Source organism: Pongo pygmaeus, chromosome 1, assembly GCF_028885625.2.
Source record: "Pongo pygmaeus isolate AG05252 chromosome 1, NHGRI_mPonPyg2-v2.0_pri, whole genome shotgun sequence".
NCBI lineage: Eukaryota > Metazoa > Chordata > Mammalia > Primates > Hominidae > Pongo > Pongo pygmaeus.
In genome coordinates, this window is record NC_072373.2 from 176,561,622 (window position 1) to 176,582,937 (window position 21,316).

General features: G+C 43.2%; 2 protein-coding genes and 1 pseudogene across 21 annotated transcripts in view; 2 read left to right on the forward strand and 1 right to left on the reverse strand.

Moving 5' to 3' along the window:
* YIPF1 (Yip1 domain family member 1) overlaps positions 1 to 12,910 on the forward strand; it is a 47,039-nt gene extending 34,129 nt beyond the window's left edge. For 4 of the 18 annotated variants that reach the window (XR_010124564.1, XR_010124565.1, XR_010124558.1 and 1 more), the window contains 2 exons: positions 419 to 469; positions 1,216 to 3,737. The gene's annotated coding sequence lies outside the window, so the exon portion shown is untranslated. Of the gene's footprint in view, positions 1 to 418; positions 470 to 1,215; positions 3,738 to 5,318; positions 5,447 to 5,667; positions 5,870 to 11,852 lie in introns of those variants that run through there. The other 14 variants (XR_010124562.1, XR_008502508.2, XR_008502500.2 and 11 more) reach the window with 7 other exon arrangements.
* A 606-nt stretch (positions 12,911 to 13,516) lies between these two features.
* Positions 13,517 to 16,681, reverse strand: LOC129044510 (large ribosomal subunit protein eL37-like; annotated as a pseudogene).
* Positions 16,682 to 16,797: 116 nt separating this feature from the next.
* NDC1 (NDC1 transmembrane nucleoporin) overlaps positions 16,798 to 21,316 on the forward strand; it is a 69,155-nt gene continuing 64,636 nt past the window's right edge. Inside the window, exons 1-2 of one of the 3 annotated variants that reach the window (XM_054487105.2) lie at positions 16,798 to 17,166; positions 19,750 to 19,870. In XM_054487105.2, coding sequence (XP_054343080.2) covers positions 16,804 to 17,166; positions 19,750 to 19,870 — 484 coding nt within the window. In that variant the 5' untranslated portion in view covers positions 16,798 to 16,803. Of the gene's footprint in view, positions 17,454 to 19,749; positions 19,871 to 21,316 lie in introns of all 3 variants that reach the window. The other 2 variants (XM_063655736.1, XM_054487112.2) reach the window with 2 other exon arrangements.

The window sequence follows — 21,316 nt, forward strand, 5'->3', positions numbered from 1 at the left end:
AAGTTATTGAAATAACATAAAGAATATCTGGCTTCCATCCTTCCTTCTTCATTAACTTTTCACCTGAGGGCAGTGCTATGTCTTCTCTGAGCCAAGACCCTGGTAGAGCCTGGAAACTACCTGGGAAGCGCTGCTTTGGCTTGAGGGCTTGAGACCGCATCCAGATTGGGGTGAGCTTTCCAGGGGCAGTGACAGGTGGGGCTGTCCAGAGGAGGGCCATCAGCAGATAATCGTATCGCAGTGTGATCAGGGCTTTAATTAATGATGCAGAGAGGGCTTCTGGAGAGTCCTTTGTCATTAAATCCTCCTGATTGGATACACAGGGTTTGTATGCAGTTATCCTTTCACTCGCTCACGTTGTCAAGAGTGTTCATTTCACAAGCCTTGTCTACTTGGCAATTTCCTGTTTATTTTTCAGGACTCACTTGAGATACCCTCTCCTTGCTGAAGTTTTTCTTGACTTCTCCAGGTAGTATTACTTATTTTCTTTTCTGTGCTCTTCTACAGCTCTCATATGTTCTTCTATTATGGCAGTTTGCTTATTCACTGTAACTTCATAGACTGAGAGTTCCTTGAGGGCAGAGCTTTATTTACCAATATAGCTCCCTAGCACCCAGCAGACACTTGGAGAAAGCTTCATTTGAACAAGTTGTTAGGCCAATCATAGCATCAAAACTTTCCTGGATTTATGTGGCAGGTTACTTGGGAAATCTTACTTGTTCATTGAAGTTCTACTCCGTGCTGGTGAACAATGGAGATCAGTCCTTACCCTCCCAGATTCTATACTCCAGTTTTACATCTCATGCGCCACACAGACTAGAAGGCCCTTTTACATTAAAGAGAGAAACATGATTATGGGAACTTCTGATTGGAACATCCCAGATCAGACAGTGGTGACATTGGAAGGTTTGGCTGCAGGGCTGAGGCAAGGAAAGGGACAGAGAATGCCCATGCAATAGTGCAGCCACCCAAGATGGGGAGCCAAAAGTGGTCAAGAGTCAGGTCTTAGGCCAAGAGGTGGTAGAGGCAACCTTCAAGAGGTAAGGAAGTGCTGGCTGATGGTGACATTGGGGACCAACTTTGGCACAAAGGGCAACAGCATCTTACTTTTCTCCCTCTGGCCTAAGTGCCAAGAATTCCCAGCCTCTTTGCTTCTGGCCACCCATTAAAAGCTGGCAGCAGGAGAAGGATTTATTTTTTCTTCTTTTTTTTCAGACGGAGTCTCACTCTGTTGCCCAAGCTGGAAGACAGTGGTGCAATCTTGGCTCATTGCAACCTCCACCTCCCGGGTTCAAGTGATTCTCATGCCTCAGCCTTCCGAGTAGCTGGAATTACAGGAATGCATCATCATGCCTGGCTAAGTTTTCTGTATTTTTGGTAGAGATGGGGTTTTGCCACGTTGGCCAGGCTGGCCTCTTAACTCCTGGCCTCAAGTGATCTGCCCACCTTAGCCTCCCAAAGTGCTGGGATTACAGGCATGAGTCACCATGCCCGCCTGAGAAGGGAATTTTCTAGTCTTCATATTCTTCCCTAGTCTTGACATTAATTTGGAACAGACAGCTAGAAAGAGGAGAGTAAAACAGAGTATATATTTATGAATATAAAATCTTGAGTGCTTGCTCTGTGGGCCCGTTTGTCCCTACCTTTATTTAGCGTTTTAGAACCCAAGTTGATGGTTACTAAAAGGCTGATCAGGGCTTTAGGTTCTTTCGTGCCAGCAAATTACAGCATCTGGCCTTCTCCAGTCACTTTTCACAGATATTTTGTTGGCAATGTTTCTCTTTTCTTGAGCCAGTAGACTTGGGCAGTTAGCCCTTGCCTTAGCCTCACCTTCGTGGTATCATCAAACGCTGACATCTGAATGTGGTATTGCCCTGTTGATGTCTCCAGGAAGGCCTAGCTCATTCTCCCAAGTGGAAGGCTATGCATTAGGAACTTATTCTCCACCATATTCCTTAGTCTCCCCTGGATTTAACTCTATCTCCAGCCCCTCTTTCCAAGTTTCCCTGTCTTGCAAATCCCCAGGTAGGTATACCAACAGTTGCCTCAAATTCATTACATTCCAAGCCATACTCATCCCCCACTACAATCAGATCCTCCTCATGTTTTCCTGTCTCAGGGAATGGCATGACACCATCATTTATATTGTCCCTGACTGCAGAGTAGGTTAGATTCTTTATTACACACTCGCCTGGCAAGTTAAGATTATAATTAAATAAATAATATATTCTGTATTTGTTTGCCCTGTTGCTTCTCTTGGTAGACTGGTTCCTTGACAGTTGGGACCATGTCTGTCTTGTTCATTACTGTACCCAGTACCTGGCACATGGGTCCTCAATATTTGTTGGATTAATTAAGAAATCCATCCAGTCACCCAAGATAGAAACCTCAGCATCAAGGTAGATTGTAGATTCCCCCCACTCACTTTCCACATAGTATCAGTCAGCAAGACTTGTCTTTTCTATCTCTGAAGTATTTTTCATCTCTGTCCTGTCATTACCATACCCAGTGTTCAGGATCGATCATTTCATATTTGAACTGTAGCAGTAACATGATGGCTTTCTCCACTTCTTTTCTTTTTCTCCTTCCAATTCGTCCTATACACAGCCACAAGGGTCTTTGAAAATTTATAATTCTGACCACGCCTTTGACTATGTCACTTCCCTACTTAGAAACTTTTTTTTTGGCCCCCTATTGCCGAAAGAACAAAATTGAAACCCCCTGCATTGCCACAATCTATCCCTGATTTATTTGTCTTGCCTCATATCCTGCCATTATCTCCTGTATAACCTTACATTTCAACTACCACGGTTTTCCAAGTCCCAGATCTTTAAGTCCCTCCATATCCACTCTTATCTTTTCTCCTCTAGTGCTTAACATAGTGCTGTCATGGAGAAGAGAAAGAGAGAAGGATGGGCGAAGGTAGCTTTCGGATCTGGCTTGGAAAGGGTCACTGGGTTTCCAAGGAAATAGAAGAAAACTTTTTAAAGCATCATCTTTCTTCCAACACTAAGCTCTACTTTGAGCATCAAAATCAGACTCAAGGCTCAAGATTTGGGGAATTGGTGGCAGCAGACTGCTCTGGTGTTGGGAGTTATATCTCTAAACATACATGAATATCCTTTTCTACAATGTAGCTCTTTCCTGTTGGGGAGGGGGGGTGCTTTATCTTGAAAGTTTCCCGTTTTGTTTTTCAGTTCTCTTTTGTTTTTTGGAGCATGATTCTTTGGGAAGTGGCATCCACTGCAGGAAAGCAGAATGAGCAGAGCCAGCAGAACTGATGGAGTGGCACAAACTCCCAGTGTCTGGATGGTGCCACACTGGCGCCTAATCACCCGTTTAACAAGCAGAAATTAAATGTTGCTCAGCACATGTGTCTTTCAGCTCTTCTTTTTCATCCATGGATGATCATTGCGAGCATGCGCTGATTGGACTGAAATGCCGGGGAATAGGTTAGGCATGCTCAGTGCCGTCCCTTTGTCACCACAGTCAAATGACATGCTTCACTGTGGTACCTTAATACCCAAAACAGAACCATGCAAAATTCTGATGTCTTCTCTCTGAATTATGTACAGACTACCTGGGGGATCCTCTTCTCTCCAAATGTTAGCCCTCCTGAAGTAGCCAAACAGTAGAAACTTTGGTGGGGATTAACTGGGAGCTTGAAAATTTGTCTTTGGTAACCTGATACTGGACAGCTGAACCGAATGGCTGCAAAATAAATACCTCACATGCTGTCTGTGTCTGCATTTTGTGACTTTGACCTCAAGTTTTTCCTTGATGGTTTGTCTGTACTGGAGGCTGCTGGGAATCTGATTGAATGTGCTCGGTGTTACGATGTGTGGATTAAAATGGGACATCTGAATGTTTCTTCCTATAAGAATGGAATATCAGTTTTAAAGAGCACATTCAGCCAGAAGTTGTGGCTCACACCTGTAATCCCAGCACTTTGGGAGGCTAAGGTGGGTGGATTGCTTGAGCCCAAGAGTTGAGACCAGCCTGGGCAACGTGGTGAAACCCAGTCTCTACCAAAAAAAATACAAAAAATTAGCTGGGCATAGTTGCGCATGCCTGTAGTCCCAGCTACTCCAGAGGCTAAGGTGGGAGGTTTGCCAAGGTGATGTTAAGTATCCTCGAGAGGCCGAGCCTGGAGGTTGAGGCTGCAGTGAGCCACTCCAGCCTAGGTGACAAAGTGAGACCTTTTCTTAAAAAAAAAAAAAAAAAAAAAAAGTTCATTTATATCCCATTTTGACAAATTTCAGAAAATTCTCTTAGGGCACTTGGAGTACCTGGCACTTTGACTTCCTGGCTAGTGTGCATTAAAGAGAGAAACCAGTGACACCGCAAAGAGCTTTAACATACTTTTTGTTCAAAATGCATATGATCTGGGAGGCTGAGCTTCTGATGGTCAGGATTGCTGATCCCCTACTGTTTCTGTTGTCCTCTGTATTAGTCTGTTTTCATGCTGCTGATAAAGACATCCCCAAGACTGGGAAGAAAAAGAGGTTTAATTGGACTTACAGTTCCACATGGCTGTGGAGGCCTCAGAATCATGGCAGGAGGCAAAAGGCACTTCTTACATGGTGGAGGCAAGAGATAATGAGGAGGATGCAAAAGCGGAAACCCCTGATAAAAACCATCAGATCTTATTCACTACCATGAGAAGAGTATGGGGGAAACCACCCCCATGATTCAAATTATCTCCCACCGGGTCCCTACTACAACATGTGGAAATTATGGGAGTATAATTCAAGATGAGATTTGGGTGGGGACACAGAGACAAACCATATCATCCTCTTCCAGACAGAATTCCCTATGTATTTCTGAGATAGCTACAAAGACACATTTGGACTTAAAAGGTTGACCATGCAGGTAAAGGAAGACACACAAATCAGGCTACAATGAGCTTAACATCACCTTGGCAAACCTTCCATCAGATGCTGAATATCCCTCCATTAATTAACCAACGAATATATTCTGCGCACCTACTATGTGCTGGGTACTATTGTAGGTACTGAGGCTAGAACGGTGAACAAAACAGACAAGCTCCCTGTTCTCCTGGATCTTACAGTCCAGTGGTCACTGCTCAGTGGCTGCCAGCATCCGGCTTTCTCCAGGCAGCGTTTCCTCCTTCAGTGGCCTGTCCTGTCAGAAGTGCCTCTGTAGCCGTCACTGGGTGGTCTTTGCTCTGCCCCTGGGCCTCACAGAACAAGTCTGAGCCTTATTCCCTTCAGATATTTGAAGACAGCTGTTTTGTGTCCCTTGAGTCTTCTAAGTTTTTTTTTTTTTTTTTTTTTTTGTCTTGCTCTGTCTCCCAGGCTGGAGTGCAGTGGAGCCATCATAGTCCACTGCAGCCTCAAACCCCTGGCTCAAGGGATCCTCCCACCTCAGCTTCTCAAGTTGCTAGGACTACAAGCTACTAAGTACTTCTAAGTCGGTATCACTGGTAAATTTTTCAAAAAATATATGTAGAAATTCTATAATAAAGTGGCCAGGATTTAATTTTTAAGTAAGGATTTTAGACACAACCAGCATTGTCAGCACCATTATCTTTATAGGAGAAAGGACATTATAATATCAAATAATCTGGAAGGACATAATCTTAGTACTAAAAACTTGATAAGTTTAGCTTTATGAAAAACTGACTGTTAATTTTTTCTCACCTAGCCAAGACCAGTGAAAGTTTCATGAACTAACCAGCACCACCATTTGGGAGCCACTGCCCTTGGGACCTCCATGCAGCTGTTACGAATTACATTCAGCTATAAAAGAACTCTGAGAAGCAGTAGCTTAAATAAATTTGCCGTTTTGTCTTTCCTATGTAAATAGAAATTTAGAGATAGTCTGAGGTTAACATGGCTGCTCCGTGATGCCATCTCTTTTTATTTTTCTTCTGCCCAGCAGTCCTTAGCATGAATTTGTCATCTACTCCCAAGATGCCTGTGTTACCTCCATCAAAGGGTAGGTGGTGTGGAGTGTGGCTCCAGGCCAAAAGCCCGTGCCTGATCTTTCAGGCCTAACAAAGGCCTTACCCAACAGGCCTCTGGAAAAGCTGCCTGCCCACACCAGACTGGGTGCCCAGCAAGTGCCGTGTGTCTCTGAAGGGACTGCAGTCAAGGATACTCTTACGCATACCTGCGTTTCATGCCCAGGCTCCTCCATTTGGAGGCCTCCTAGCCATAGCCTTTTTCAGGTGCCTCTGCAGAGACCAATTTATCTATGGGGGACCGGGGAACTTGAAAATATTTTTTTCACTTCCAAGCCTCAGTACTTTTCTACTCCTAACCCTTCCCGCTCTTCCTCTTCTCAGCCCCCAGGCCTGTGAAATGGCAGGAGCCTTTTGTTTAGGGATCAATTGGCAGTGAGACCATCCCCACATTTGCACTGATCCTCTTGACCCTTGCCTGGCACTGGTTCATGGTGGGAAATGGAACATGAGGGGAGCCAGTGCTTTCTCCTGGTTAGCCTGTTGCTTGTACCATCACAGTAAGTGATGAAAGGCTTGCTGTTACTTCATTTTCACTTGTCTTAACTGTACTCCAAGTCCTGGCAGCTCAGCTTTTTCCAGCTCAACTCAGCTCTTGACAGGCAGCAGGAAGGGAAAGGGTAAAAGAGAGTTGGCCAGTGGAGTTAGCCTGCCTTGTGATGAGCTTTCTCCAAAGAAAAAGGTCATGTCTTATTGGTTAGAACTGTATCCCACAGTTACCCCTAGCTGCAAGGGAGGCTGGGAAATTCTCTTTAGCTGGGCACACTGTCACCCTGAATGAAGCAGAATACTGTCGGTAAGGAAGAAAGGGAGAATGGGTTTTAGACCGATAACTAGTACATCTTGGAGCCCCTCCTTTTACAAAAGTTGATGGTGGTTTGTCCATTATCAGTTTGATTTAATTGGTTGGTATCATACAAAGAATTGAGAGAAATGAATTTTGGGAAAATGGCAGTGGCACTAGCATACTTTTTGAAGCTCCCTGAATTCTCTCATAGAAACAGGGCATCTGGGATAGCAAAATCAAAAACAAATCGGCATCTACAACAAAAGGTGAAAAGGTATCCCCACAAACCCAAAAATTCAAGCAGAGAGAATCTTCTGGCAGTGCCAAGACTGACATGGTATCAGCATTTTTATGGAAAGAACCACAGGAAAGCAACAGGGTGTCTGTGAAATTGGAAAATAAGAGCACCCCAAAACAGCCAATAGGTACTCCCTGGAAAGTGCAATGGGCTAATAGGAGAACAGCAGCTGGAACTGGAGTTTCGTAATACCCAGTTTGTAGCACATGCATGCAAGGGATCCACAGCAAGTTCTGAAGAAGCTGGAGTAACCAGGCACCAGAAAAGAAATGCAGGGAGCAAAACGCAAGCGGAGCAGGCCAGGGATATTTGGGGCAAAGAAAAGAGAAGTCCAGATGAGAGTCGGGGAGGGGAACAGAGCAATGTCAGAAAGATGAAGCTGTATTTTTGAACATGTCATGGAAACAGAAAAGGAAGCTGTAAAGCCTTGAATTTAGAAAAGCTATTCTGCCTCACCTCTTCCTCCTAAATGTGCAGGAAAACTAATTTCACACAAAAAAAGAGTAACAGAAAGGATCACAGTCAAATCTTGTAATGAAGTTATTATATGAAAAATGAGAACAAGGAGCAGAATAACATCCCTAATGGTAATGAAAGCATTCCAGACAGTCATGCTCACAAAACCAGATAAAAGCCATAACTTAATGTTTTAAAATGAGCTAAAATAAGAAATGGTACAGGATATGAAAGAAAATCACTAATCAGAATTATAAGGCAGAAATTAGGTAATAGTACTAAGGAAAGAATTGGAAAGAAAAGAGAAAACTCATCTCACAAATGAAGGCTGAATTATAATAGAAGGGCTATTAGAGTGAATGAGTACAACAGATAATGCTTTAAGGGAATAAAAAGTGAAAAAGGAGGAAAACAGATTAAATTTCAGAATGAATAAAGAGAAATCAAAGAACTTAAGAAAAAGTGACCAGTATGGGTCGGGTGCAGTGGCTCATGCCTGTAATCCCAGCACTTTGGGTGGCTGAGGCAGGTGGATCACCTGAGGTCAGAAGTTCAAGACCACCCTGGCCAACATGGCGAAAACCTGTCTCTACTAAAAATACAAAAGTTAGCCAGGCATGGTGGTAGGCGTCTGTAATCCCAGCTACTCAGGAGGCTGAGGCAGGAGAATAACTTGAACTTGGGAGGCAGAGGTTGCAGTGAGCCGAGATCGCACCATTGCACTCCAGCCTGGGCTACAGAGCAGGACTCCCATCTCAAAAAAAAAAAAAAAAAAAAAAAAAGTGACCAATATGGAAGATAGGCAGAGATCTAAAGATGTATTATAGATGTCCAAAGAAGAAACAAAAGCAATGGAGAAAAATACATTTTTAAAAAACTATAATTAAAATTTTCTGGAAAAAAAGACTACATATAAAATGGGCACACTCATACCTGGGGAAATCAACACAGAAGATCAACACTGAGACACAGTTGGTGACATAGACACCCAAAGAAAGAGAATATGAGCTAAGGATTTTACATCTAGCCAAACTGGCCACAGACAAGACGTTATCAGCGTGGAAGAACACAGGGAATACTCCCATGAGACCTTTCCGAGGTATCTTCTAGAGAACGTACTTCAGACAACCCAAATGACTGTTAAGACATTGACATAGCAGTTGGTGAGCATGAAATACGTGTTCACATATAGAACTTAATAATGCTTATGAGGGAGAAAATAGAGTTTATAACGGTTATGTGCCCTTAAAATGAATCTACAGTATAACTAAAAAAAGAGGAAGGAGAATGGGGAGAGCATGTTTAAAGCAGAGTAAATCTGCTGGTTGCCTTATAGATATAGTAAAAGAACTTTGCTTCAAATCACCTGCTGGAGGATAAGAAGGGGAGGAGGAAGAAGTTACTAAATAATGTCTATGTTGTTCATAAGAGGAAAACAATAGACAATCATTACCTGTTTCCCAAACAGAGGGGATAAAAGATGTTATAGATAGGAAATGAGGCTGGGTGCAGTGGCTCACGCCTGTAATCCCAGCACTTTGGGAGGCTGAGGCGGGCAGATCACCTAAGGTCAGGAGTTCAAGACCAGCCTGGCCAATATGGTGAAACCCCATCTCTACTAAAAATACAAAAATTAGCCAGGTGTGGCGGTGCGTGCCTGTAATCCCAGCTACTCGGCAGGCTGAGGCAGGAGAATTGCTTGAACCCAGGAGGCGGAGGTTGCAGTTGAGCCGAGATGGTGCCACTGCACTCCAGCCTGGGCGACAGAGTAAGACTCCGTCTCAGAAAAAAAAAAAAAAAAAAAAAGGAAATGATTAGAACAAAAATACAAACCTTTGTAAATTTTTTTTTTTTTTTTTTTTTTTTTGAGACAGAGTCTCGCTCTGTCGCCCAGGCTGGAGTGCAGTAGCGTGATCTTGGCTCACTGCAAGCTCCGCCTCCCGGGTTCACGCCATTCTCCTGCCTCAGCCTCCTGAGTAGCTGAGACTACAGGTGCCCATCACCATGCCCAGCTAATTTTTTGTATTTTATTTTAGTAGAGATGGGGTTTCACTGTGTTAGCCAGGATGGTCTTGATCTTCTGACCTCATGATCCGCGTAAATTTTTTTTAAAAAGCAAGCAAGCAAATAAGATATACCACACTGAAAAATTATTTATATAAAAGAGCTGAAATGTTAAAATTGATGTGAGTGTGTGAGTCCATGCTTCATTTTACCTCAGCTTGGCTTACTCTCTAAAATATTATATATATATATATATAATCAGTCTTGAAGGGCAAGTGTGATAATTAAATTTATATGATATGACTTAGAGTGTCCAGTATATAATAAGCATTCAACCAAAACATGGTCTCTAGCCTTCTCATTTAGGGAGGGGCGAAGCTAGGACTTAAGCCTGGGACTGTCTGGCTCCAAAGTTTGCTCTTTCTCTACTATGCTACTGATGGCAGGATGTATTCAATAAGGGGTAGAATTCTAGGATTTTTCAAAGAGGAGGAATTCAACAGGAAATACTTCATGGAAGACATGGAATTTGAAGATGCAGAGAGTCCAGATTAAGCAGAGGTATGAAGGCAGAAAAAAATAAACATGATGTCATGATGTGTTGGTGAGGGGATGAAGGGTCTGTCAGATCAGCTTTAGTATCTTAAACCTATACTTCGAGCCTTCATCCATTTTCCAAGAACAGCCTGTAAGCTAAAAACGGATAAAGCCATTTCTACCAGATGCGTGCACTGGTTGGGAGTATGGTTGAAGAGAGTGAGTGTCTAAGGATGAGGCCTTGTGTACTCGACAGAAGGGTCCTGACAGCAGGGACTGCACTCCTGTGTCTACCCCCACAGAGCCTAGCAAAGTGCCTGGCCGATACTCATTGCTTGGTAAATGCTGGTGGGGTGAATTAATAAGGTGATGCATAAAACAAAGTTTTTCAAGGACTTTTCAAGTCCTCTTCAGGTAACTGCATTTATTGATTTACTACTGGTATCTTTGGGGATAGGTTAGGCTCTTCTAAAATAATCAAGAACTGGCTGGGCGTGGTGGCTCATGCCTGTAATCCCAGCACTTTGGGAGGCCGAGGTGGGCGGATCACAAGGTCAGGAGATCGAGACCATCCTGGCTAACACAGTGAAACCCCGTCTCTACTAAAAATACAAAAAAATTAGCTGGATGTGGTGGTGGGCACCTGTAGTCCCAGCTTTAGGAGGCTAAGGCAGGAGAATAGCGTGAACCCGGGAGGCGGAGCTTGCAGTGAGCCCAGATGGCGCCACTGCACTCCAGCCTGGGCAACAGAGTGAGACTCCATCTCAAAAAATAAATAAATAAATAAATAAATATAAATAAAAAAAATCAAGAACTGTAAATTATAGTTTAAAGCAGCTTAAATTAAAGTTTTATTTCTTGCTCATGTTGTAAGTTAATAACAGGCTGGCAGGAGACTGTTCACTATGGTCACTCAGGCATCTGGGGCGATGGAGTAACAAACATCTAAAATATTGTTGGTCAGTGTCCCAGAGGAAAGAGAGCTCTGGAGAGTCTCATAATGGCATTAAATTCCACCTTTAAATGATATATGTTATTTGTCACAATTTATTGGCTAGAACTGTTACATGGCCATACCTAACTTCAAAGGGGGTGACGAAGTGAAATCCTATCATGTGACTGGAGTATTAATGACTGTCACATTATTTGAAGGGTGGGGGCTCAATTTAGATAGGTCCATAGAAATAAGGAACAGTGCACACCACACCTGTAATCCCAGCTACTTGGGAGGCTGAAGCAGGAGAATTGCTTGAACCCGGGAGGTGGAGGTTGCAGTGAGCCAAGATCGTGTGCCATTATTGCCCTCCAGCCTGGGCGACAGAGTGAGACTCCGTCTCAAAAAAAAAAAAAAAAAAAAGAGTGCAGAACAGTGCACACTATTATCCCCCTTTTTACAGTTGAGAAAACTGAGGCACTAAGAGGTTGAGTTACTTGCTCAAGCTAACCACCCTGCCATGAAGCACGGAGCCAGGACTCACATCCCCATTTGTCTGACTCTAAAGCCTTTACCTATTGCCTCGCATGTGTATTTGTGTGAAAAGCCTTTGATCCTGCCTCTTCCTCATATCCTTGGAAATGAGGCACTACGGAGCCTTACCTTCACCCACAGATTTTATTTTACTGTCTCGGTGTCACAGGCAGAGGATTCAGTCAGTCTTTTTAACAAACTAGGCAGAAAAAAACTTTGAAAAAAAACTAGGAGAAAAAACATTAAAAAGCGTAGATTACATACTTTGCAATATGATGTGAGTTTCCCCTCCTGGATCTCCTTCTCTCTGCATCAGCCTTTACATTGAGATTTCACCCCGAAGAAGCAGGCAGCAGAGGACAGCCCACCAAACTGCCAACCAGGAGTGCAGCCAGGCTCCAGAGAGGGGGCCTCAAAGGAAGAAGGAGGAGCCTGACTTTTCTTTCCACATTGCTATGCCTTTTGAATTCTTCCCAGAGGCTTGGAGTTTGGCAATAAAATAATAATAATAATAGATAGTTCAGAGTTATTCTGGGATGTGTGCTCTCCACACCCCACAGGTAAATATCATCTATATGTTTTAAATTTATTTTTTGTTTGACTCACCACAAAAATACTGTTGTCCAAGCAGCTGTCTTTCAAAGTGAATGTCTTTTATTTTGTCTTTGCAAATGGCTAATCACATTTTTTTTTTTTTTTTTTTTAGATAGAGTTTCACTCTTGTTGCCCAGGCTGGAGTGCAGTCTTGGCTCACTGAAACCTCTGCCTCCCGGGTTCAAGCAATTCTCCTGCCTCAGCCTCCCGAGTAGCCGGGATTACAGGCATGCACCGCCATGCCTGGCTAATTTTGTATTTTTAGTAGAGATGGGGTTTCTCCATGTTGGTCAGGATGGTCTTGAACTCTCGACCTCAGGTGATCTGCCCACCTCAGCCTCCCAAAGTGCTGGGATTACAGGCGTGAGCCACTGGGCCCGGCCGGCTAATCACATTTTATCATGAGTTAGCAGCCTTTCTCTTGGAAGGACTGAATTTGAAACAGGTTACAGATTGGGAGAAAGAAGGGTTATTTGCCACCACCACCCTTTATATTTTTTAGGCTCTAAAGTATTAAAGGCTATGCAACAAGTGAAAATTTTGAAGTAAAAACTTCAGGAAAATGACAACTCATTTAAAAATATTAGGGCAATTTAAAAACAGAACGGAATTCCCACATCCTTGTGTGTTGTTGGGTGAGACAGTGATGGTTTAAAATGAGATTCCAGAGTCTTCAGGGATTCCCGTTATTCATATGTTAGATCTTCTTTGTCTATTTTCTCTATTTGTCACTTAAAATTGTTTTTGTTTCCTTATTCCTTTTTTGATTATAAAAGTTCTTCATTTGTTATGACATTACTGTTGTGTTTCTTTGCTCTTTTCTTCTAATTCAACTTCCATTTTATAATAATTGTTTAAATTTTGATTTCTTTCCTGAGTTCTATCACATAATTTCTGAGTTTTTCTAATACTAACTGGTATTGTTCTTCATGTCTTGTATCATTTTTTTTTTAATTTTTAAAAACCAGAACTTTTTTTTTTTTTTTTTTTTTTTGAGACAGAGTCTCACTCTGTCACCCAGGCTGGAGTGCAGTGGCACAATCTTGGCTCACTGCAACCTCTGCCTCCCAGATTCAAGTGATTCTGCTGCCTTAGCCTCCCGAGTAACTGGGATTACAGGCTCCCACCACCATGCCCAGCTAATTTTTGCATTTTTAGTAGAGATGGGGTTTCACCATGTTGGCCAGGTTGTTCTTGAACTCCTGACCTCAAGTGATCCACCTGCCTCAGCCTCCCAAAGTGCTAGGATTATAGGCATGAGCCACCACGCCTGGCCAACCAGAACATTTATTGGGTGACTAATCATCAAAATTATTTTTTTCCTTTTATTTGTTTATTTTTTTGAGACAGAGTTTTACTCTTGTTGCCCAGGCTGGAGTGAAATTCTTAAGATGAACTGGATGCTGCAACAGCTGCCCTCTTAGGTCTAGGTGTTGTTCCTTCATGGAATCCATGCCTGAATCTGTGGTATACACTTTTTAGGTGCCTCATTTGACTAGTCCCGGTGGTATTTCATCTTTCAGTATTGGTACTCCAGTTTTACTTCCTCTTGTGCTTGGCAAGGTAGCACATTTGCCACAGGTTGACTTCTGAAGGTGGTAGGCTTTAGGGGCACAGCGGCAGCATAACATGTGTGTCTTATTGCAATGCTTTCCAAATGATGATGTTCCCTTTGTGGCTGAGACCAAAGAGGTCTTGTATCATTTAAAAAATTTATTCTATTTCAAATAATTAGTTTATTTCTTTTTCTTTTCTTTTTTTTTTTTTTTTTTTTTTTTTTTTGAGATGGAGTCTCACTCTGTCTCCAGGCTGGAGTGCAGTGGCGCGATCTCGGCTCACTGCAACCTCTGCCTCCCTGGTTCAAGCTATTCTCCTGCCTCAGCTTCCTGAGTAGCTGGGACTACAGGCATGTGCCACCATGCCCAGCTAATTTTTGTATTTTTAGTAGAGACTGGGTTTCACCATGTTGGCCAGGATGTTCTCAATCTCCTGACCTCGTGATCTGCCCACCTTGGCCTCCCAAAGTAATCCAAATGGATTACAGGTGTGAGCCACCACGCTCAGCCAGGTTATAGCTTTCAAAAGCTCAGAGAGCAACTTTGGATAGTTGCAGGCACTTCTGGGTGGTGCTTTCAGCAGCTACAGGGTGCTCAAAGCAATAGAGTGGTTCTAACAGCAGCAGGGGCACCACCCTCAGCAGCTCAGCATTCAGTGTTGTCTCATGGCTCTAATGGAAGTAGTAGCTTCCTGGTATTTGGGCAATAACTCCTTTCTGCTGTTAGCTACTACAGCCCTGTTCTTTCTTTCCTATGCTTTTTTAGCCTCTCCAACAACTTTGTTATCAATTCCCTGCATTAAATCCCCCTTTGATATAGGTATCAAAAGTTGTTGTTCTGAAGAAACACTGTCCAATATAGTTAATTTCTTCCACTCATTCATTATTCATTAAATAAAAATTCATTTATTACTTACTAATGTAATGGGTACTTTGGAAGCAATGATAAACAAGACAAAGTCCCTGCTCTTGTGAAGTCTGTATATTAGTGAGAAGTCAGACAATAAGAAGTAAACAAATACACAAGATGATTTAAGATTGTGATAGGTGCTGTAAAAATAGAAGCAGAGGCTGGGTGCGATGGCTAATGCCTGTAATCCCAGCACTTTGGGAGGCCGAGGCAGACAGATCACCTGAGGTCAGGAGTTTGAGACTAGCCTGGCCAACATGGCAAAACCCCGTCTCTACTAAAAAATACAAAAATTAGCCAGCATGGTAGTATGTGCCTGTAATCCCAGCTACTCAGGAGGCTGAGACAGGAGAATCACTTGAACCCGAGAGGTGGAGGTTGCAGTGAGCCGAGATCATGCCACTGCACTCCAGCCTGGGCAAAGGAGTGAGACTCTGTCTCAAAAAAAAAAAAAAAAAAAAAGATGTGGCTTAAACAATAAATAATCGTCTCTCTTGTGTAAATGAAATTAGGAGGTAAAGGCAGGTAGCCTAGAACTGATATGGTTGCCGTAAATAATCAAGTCTCCTTTAGGCTCAGTACTTCATTTTCCCTACAGTGTGACCCCCTTTCTGTGGTCCAGTATGGTGCTAGAGCTCCAGCCAACACATCCCAAATCCAGGCAGCTGAATGGAGGATGGGATTAAGAAGAGGCAAAGACCATCATGCAGTAGCTCCCTTTTAAGGGGGTTTCTAGGAAGCTACCATGCAATACTTTGATTATATTTTATTGGCCTGAACTCAGTCAGCTGGCCACACCTAGCTGCAAGAGAGGCTGGGAAATGTAACTATATGCCCAGTTAAAAACTGGGAGTTCAATTATTATGAAAGAAGGGGAGAATAGATATTGAGGCAGACAACGAGTAGTCTCTACCACAAGAAACTTAGAACCTGAGGTGTCTTTATGAACACTCATTTGGACTGATTTTTTTTTTTTTTTTGGACAGGGTCTCACTCTATGGCCCAGTCTGGAGTGTGATGGCTCCATCACTGCTCACTTCAGCCTGAACCTCCCAGGTTCAAGCAATTCTGCCTCAGTCTACAGAGTAGCTTGGACTACAGGTGTGGACCACTACACCCGGCTAATTAAAAAAAAAGTTTGTTGTTGTTGTTGTTGTTTTTGTGGAGATGAGGTCTCACTATGTTGCCCAGGCTGGTCTCAAATTCCTGGCTTGTGATCCTCCTGCCTCGGCCTCCCAAGGTGCTGGGATTACAGGTGTGAGCCACTGTGCCTGGCCTGGACTAATTCTTTACAAGTTTTCTCCACCACCAGATAGGTCTCTTCATGGTAGAGACTTGATCTATCAGTTGTATTCCCAGTTTGTCCTGCAGTGCTTTAGACATGATTGATAGTAACATGATTTTGGAAGTGAATAGGGTATAATCTTAAAGCATTCAGGAAGCCATTGTTAGCAAACGTTGCAGAACAGTAGGTGTGATCTCAATTCCTCTCACCAACCTATGCATTTCTTTAGTCAGTAAATCACTGAATCTATTTCTGTCTTGAGTATTGCATGTTGACTGTGGCATGTGATTGAGCATAAAAAGCCGTTAGCGATATGCATCCAGGGATCTCACTGAGGTCTAAAGCACCGAGAAGACTTCATTAGGTGAAACTTGGGTTGGTGAAAAACCTTTTTTCTTACTGGCAGTATATTAATGATAACATTTGTATAGCATATTATTTACATCCTCACAACATCACCAGGATATTTTTATTTTCATCCTTATCTTACAGTTGAAGAAATGGAGGCTCAGAGAAGATAAAAATATTCAATTTAGCAAGTGGCAGATCTGGAAGTAGAAACCAGATTTTATGAAACCAAAGGCATCTCTAGAGAATTTTTTTTTTTTTATTTCAGTAAAATTACTGCGTACCTATTGTGGAGAGGACCACCACATCCTTTGGTTTCACTTTTAGGTGACTTATAAAGTAATAGGGAGAAATGAGGGCAGATCATTTTGCTAGCTCTTTCTAACCGAAGAATTCCAGTCAATCAATACTGTGGCTGTTACCGGCTTTATAAAAGACTACTATTCCCAGCATGCCTCAAGGCACCTCCAGGAAGACCTTGACTCCCAGCATTCTGTACTTTGGAACTCCGAGTCCCAGAATGCAACACTCCTCCTACTTCCTCCCAGGGGGGCGTCGAGACTACAGTTCCCAGCATGCAGCGCCGCCACCTACTTCTGGCGCCCCGCTGGACCCTGCTTCGAAGGGACCTTTTGGACGCCAGAGGGCGATTCCTGGAGTTACAGCCCCGTTTGCGGGACGTGTCTGCGCGGCAGTCCTGGCCCGTTGAGCTTGTCCAGACGAAGCCTCGCAGGGATGAGTTGGGGCCCGGGCCGAGCTTCGCTCAGGCAGCGTTTGAGGCAGCCCCAGCAGGGTCCTCCTGGGGCCTTCCTCCCTTTGAACTGCGGTGGCGGGCGGGCGCACGGTCTCCTGTACGCCCTAGACTAGGGGCCGCCATCTCTATGGCCACGGCCGTGAGCGGGCCCTGCGCCGGCAGGTCGCGGGACATACTGTGGCGCGTGAGTGCGGCGTGCACTGTGGCACGCGCTGCCAGGGTCAGGCCGGGCGGACAAGCTCTGATCGCGCGTGCGCGCTGGGCAGGGAAGGGCCGGTCCCAGGGTAGCGTGGAGAGAACGCGTGGAGAAGGCACCAGTTGGGGGACTGATTGCAGGGTTGTGGGACGTCCTGAGTGGAAGCTGGTTACGGGGATAGGAGAGGAGTCCTGAGTGGAAGGAAGCTGGTCAGAGTGGGACGGATGGACTGAATGGAAATTGGAATAGGGAGTGAGGCGGAGTTTTACGCAAGGGTACGGTATCCAGTAGGTGCAAAATAAATAACTTCATTTGTTTCGTTAAGAAGTGGGAAGGAATGTACGGAATTGGAAAGAAATGTGGCATTAGTAGAGGCTGGGGTTAGGGTCCAGTAAGCGGGGCAGGTGTTCTTTGTAAGGTAGAATGGGACTGAGCTGAGGGGAATAGTACTTCCTCCTTAAAGTTACGGAATTAACAGTACTACATCCCTTCTCTGGAGTGCAAAGAGAAAGAGGAGAAAGATCCCTTTTGGAAAAGTGCTTCTATCCCAGTTCACTGCCATCTCCCCTGTATTCCAAACTAAAAACTTTTGGGTCCGTAAGTCTTATCTTTTTTTTTTTTTTTTTTTTTGAGCCGGAGGCTCGCTCCCTGTTGCCCAGGCTGGAATGCAATGGCGCGATGTCGGCTCACTGCAACCCCTGCCTCCAGGGTTCGTTCAAGCAGTTCTGCCTCAGCTTCCCGAGGAGCTGGGATTATAGGTACGCACCACTACGCCCAGCTAATTTTTTTATTTTTGGTAGAGATGAGGTTTCACCATGTTGGTCAGGCTGGTCTTGAACTCCTGACCTCAAGTGAGTCATCCGCCTCGGCCTCCCAAAGTGCTGAGATTACAGGCGTGAGCCACCGTGCCTGGCCCCTAAAATTTTTTTAAAAATTATTTTTATAATAGAGATAAGATATCTTCTCCAGCCTGGTCTTGAGCTCCTGGGCTCAACCAGTCCTCCTGCCTCAGCCTCCTAACTATCTGGGACGTCAGGTGCATGCCATGGTGCCTGGTGCATGTTTAGCATGCAGGAGTACTTCATTCCTTTTTGTGGCTGAATAATCCACTGTATGGACATACCATATTTTGTTTATCCATTCATCAGTATGTGGGTATTTGGGTTGTTGCCACCTTTGGCACTTGTGAGCCACCGCACTTGGCTGACAGTGTCTTTTGAAGCAAAAAAGTTTTAAATATTGCTGATGTCCAATTTATCTATATTTTTCTTTTGTTGCTTATGCTTTTGGTGTCATTTCTAAGAAACCATTGCCAAATCCAAGATCATGAAGGTTTACTCTTATGTTTTCTTCCAAGAGTTTTATAGTTTTAGCTCTTACATGTAGGTCTTTAATCCATTTTGAGTTAATTTTTATATAGAATGTGGGATAGGAGGCTGGGCGCTGTGGCTCACGTCTGTAATCTTAACACTTTGGGAGGCTGAGGTGGGAGGATCACTTGGGGTCAGAAGTTCGAGACCCCATCTCTACTGAAAAAAAAAAAATTAGGTGTGGTGGCGGGCGCCTGTAACCCCAGCTACTTAGGTGGCTGAGGCAGGAGAATCACTTGAACCCGGGAGGCGGAGGTTGCAGTGAGCTGAGATGGCGCTGTTGCATCTAGCCTGGGGGACAGAGTGAGCTGTCACAAAATCACATCAAAAAGAATGTGGGATAGGAGTTCAACTTTATTCTTTTTTTTTTTTTTTTTAAACAGAGTCTTGCTCTGTTGCCCGGGCTGGAGTGATGCCTGGCTAATTTTTAAAAAATTTTTTGTAGAAACAGGGTTTTACCATGTTGGCCAGGCTGTTCTCAAACTCTTGGCCTCAAGTGATCCACCCACCCTGGCCTCCCAAAGTGCTGGGATACAGGTGTGAGCCACCACGCCCGGCCTCAACTTTTTGGTGGACTGCCTCCTAACTGCTTTGTCTCTTGTTTGGTTCTTGTCCCAACTCATCCATCTTCCTTAAAGCCAGCTTTCAGTAAACAGACATGTTTTACCTTGAGCAACATAAATTTGATGTCACTTTCATGCTTAATACCCCTCTATATCTTGTATTATTCAGCAGTAAATATTTTCCTTCTATATGGTAGATACGGGCAATTCAAACATGAATAGAATGCTACAGTGCCGTAGTTGCCCAGTAAAGGTTCATGTCTGATGATTGTAAATACAGTTACAGTATACAGGTGGTTCCTATAAAATGTGTACAGCCTTTATATATTAATATAGCTATCAATTAAGCCTAGAGAGACAAGTATTAGTTGCTTTAAAACAGCTGTGAATCAATGCCCACCACCCCTTATACAAAGTATGATATTTGATGTTGCACCTAACTTTGTACAAATGCAAGCATCAGCTCACTGATACTATAAATTCTTTAGTGGTATGTAATGTTATTACTAGTAGTGAATGTTTGAGTTACCAATTATGATCTGAGTTAGTGGTTAATATCCTGCATGAAAAGATAGGATTTGCATAACTGAAATAATTTAACTGACTTCATGAGTGAGGGTTTTTCTTTTTGTTTATAGGTTTTGGGCTGGAGGATAGTTGCAAGTATTATTTGGTCAGTGCTGCTTCTACCCATCTGCACCACAGTATTTATAATTTTCAGCAGGATTGATTTGTTTCATCCTATACAGTGGCTGTCTGGTAAGTGATGCTCAACTTGGGGAGAAAGTTATAGGACCTACTTCTCAACATAAAAATTACATTATGTTTCAAGCAGTTTATTTTTAATTACTGCCTATGTTATATTGACACATCAAAACATTCACTTTGAGATAATTTTAAGATGTCTCCTTCATAACATAAGTCACCTTTTTATTATGTAATAAGATTAATAAGCTTGTCAGAGACTATGTGTGATCATAGGAGTGAAAAGATCATTACAAGACCCCATAAATAAAAACTTAGTTTCATTTGTTTTTCCTTTGGGCAGCTTTATTGAGATTGTTTGTCTCTTTAAAATAGAGAACTGTTCCTGTCATCGATTCAAAATTGTGGGTAGAAAATATGACATGTACCTCTTTTAAAAATACGTCTAAAATTAGGAGCATTTGATTTCTTCTTTTGAAACAGAGTCTCGCTCTGTCGCCCAGGCTGAGTGCAGTGGCTCAGTCTTGGCTCACTGCAACCTCTGCTTCCCATCTTCAAGCAATTCTTGTTCCTCAGCCTCTTGAGTGGCTGGGATTACAGGCACGCGCCACCACACCCGGCTGATTTTTGTATTTTTAGTAGATACGGGGTTTTGCCATGTTGCCCAGGCTGGTCTTGAGCTCCTGACTTCAAGCAATCCACCTTCCTCGGCCTCCCGAAGTGCTGGGATTACAGGCGTGAGCCACCGCACCTTGCCTAAAATGTTCCTTAAATTCCTTGGAGACTAAATAAAATTACTAAATGTATTAAAATTAACTTGTTTTCTGTTAATAACTACCCATTATTGCCTGTTTACCGTGTGCCAGCTCCTTACATATATTACCTCTTATCCTTCCTGTAACTCTGTGTAGTTAAGAGGTACTATTTCTACTTTATAAATGGGATAACTGAGATTCAGGTTAAATAATCCATGCAGACACCCAGCTAGTGAGTAACTGATTTAGAATTGAAAATTGGTCTTTCTTTTGCCTTGTAAAGTGGGAAATTGAGTTTTTAATTTCGTTTTTCACAAGAAAATGCCAGTTTTCAAGGAGTTGGACTCTTCACCTATGACCTTTGGAGATATTGGTGTTAAGTTTCTTGTTGACGTATGTCCGTCACTTTTTCGATAGGGCCCACTGGTCAGGTGAAATTAAGCCATAAGCCAGCACAGGCATAGCGAATATTTCTCTAGCCACCTTACCTGTGTCTGCTTCCCTCACTGATCATGGCTCTCTGGTGGCAACCTCAGAGTACTCAATCTTGTATTTGAGAGCCATTACCGATTGTTCACAATTGGCACTGGGGACAAAAACTTTTTGCCATTTCATGCCCAGAGGTTTTTTCATCCTCATAACACTTTCTCTGCAGGTTGGATTTGATTTATGCCATTTTCCTCATCAGAAGCTTGGGTTTAATTGTGTATGCTTAATAAATATTCCGCATTAATTTAGGTCAATG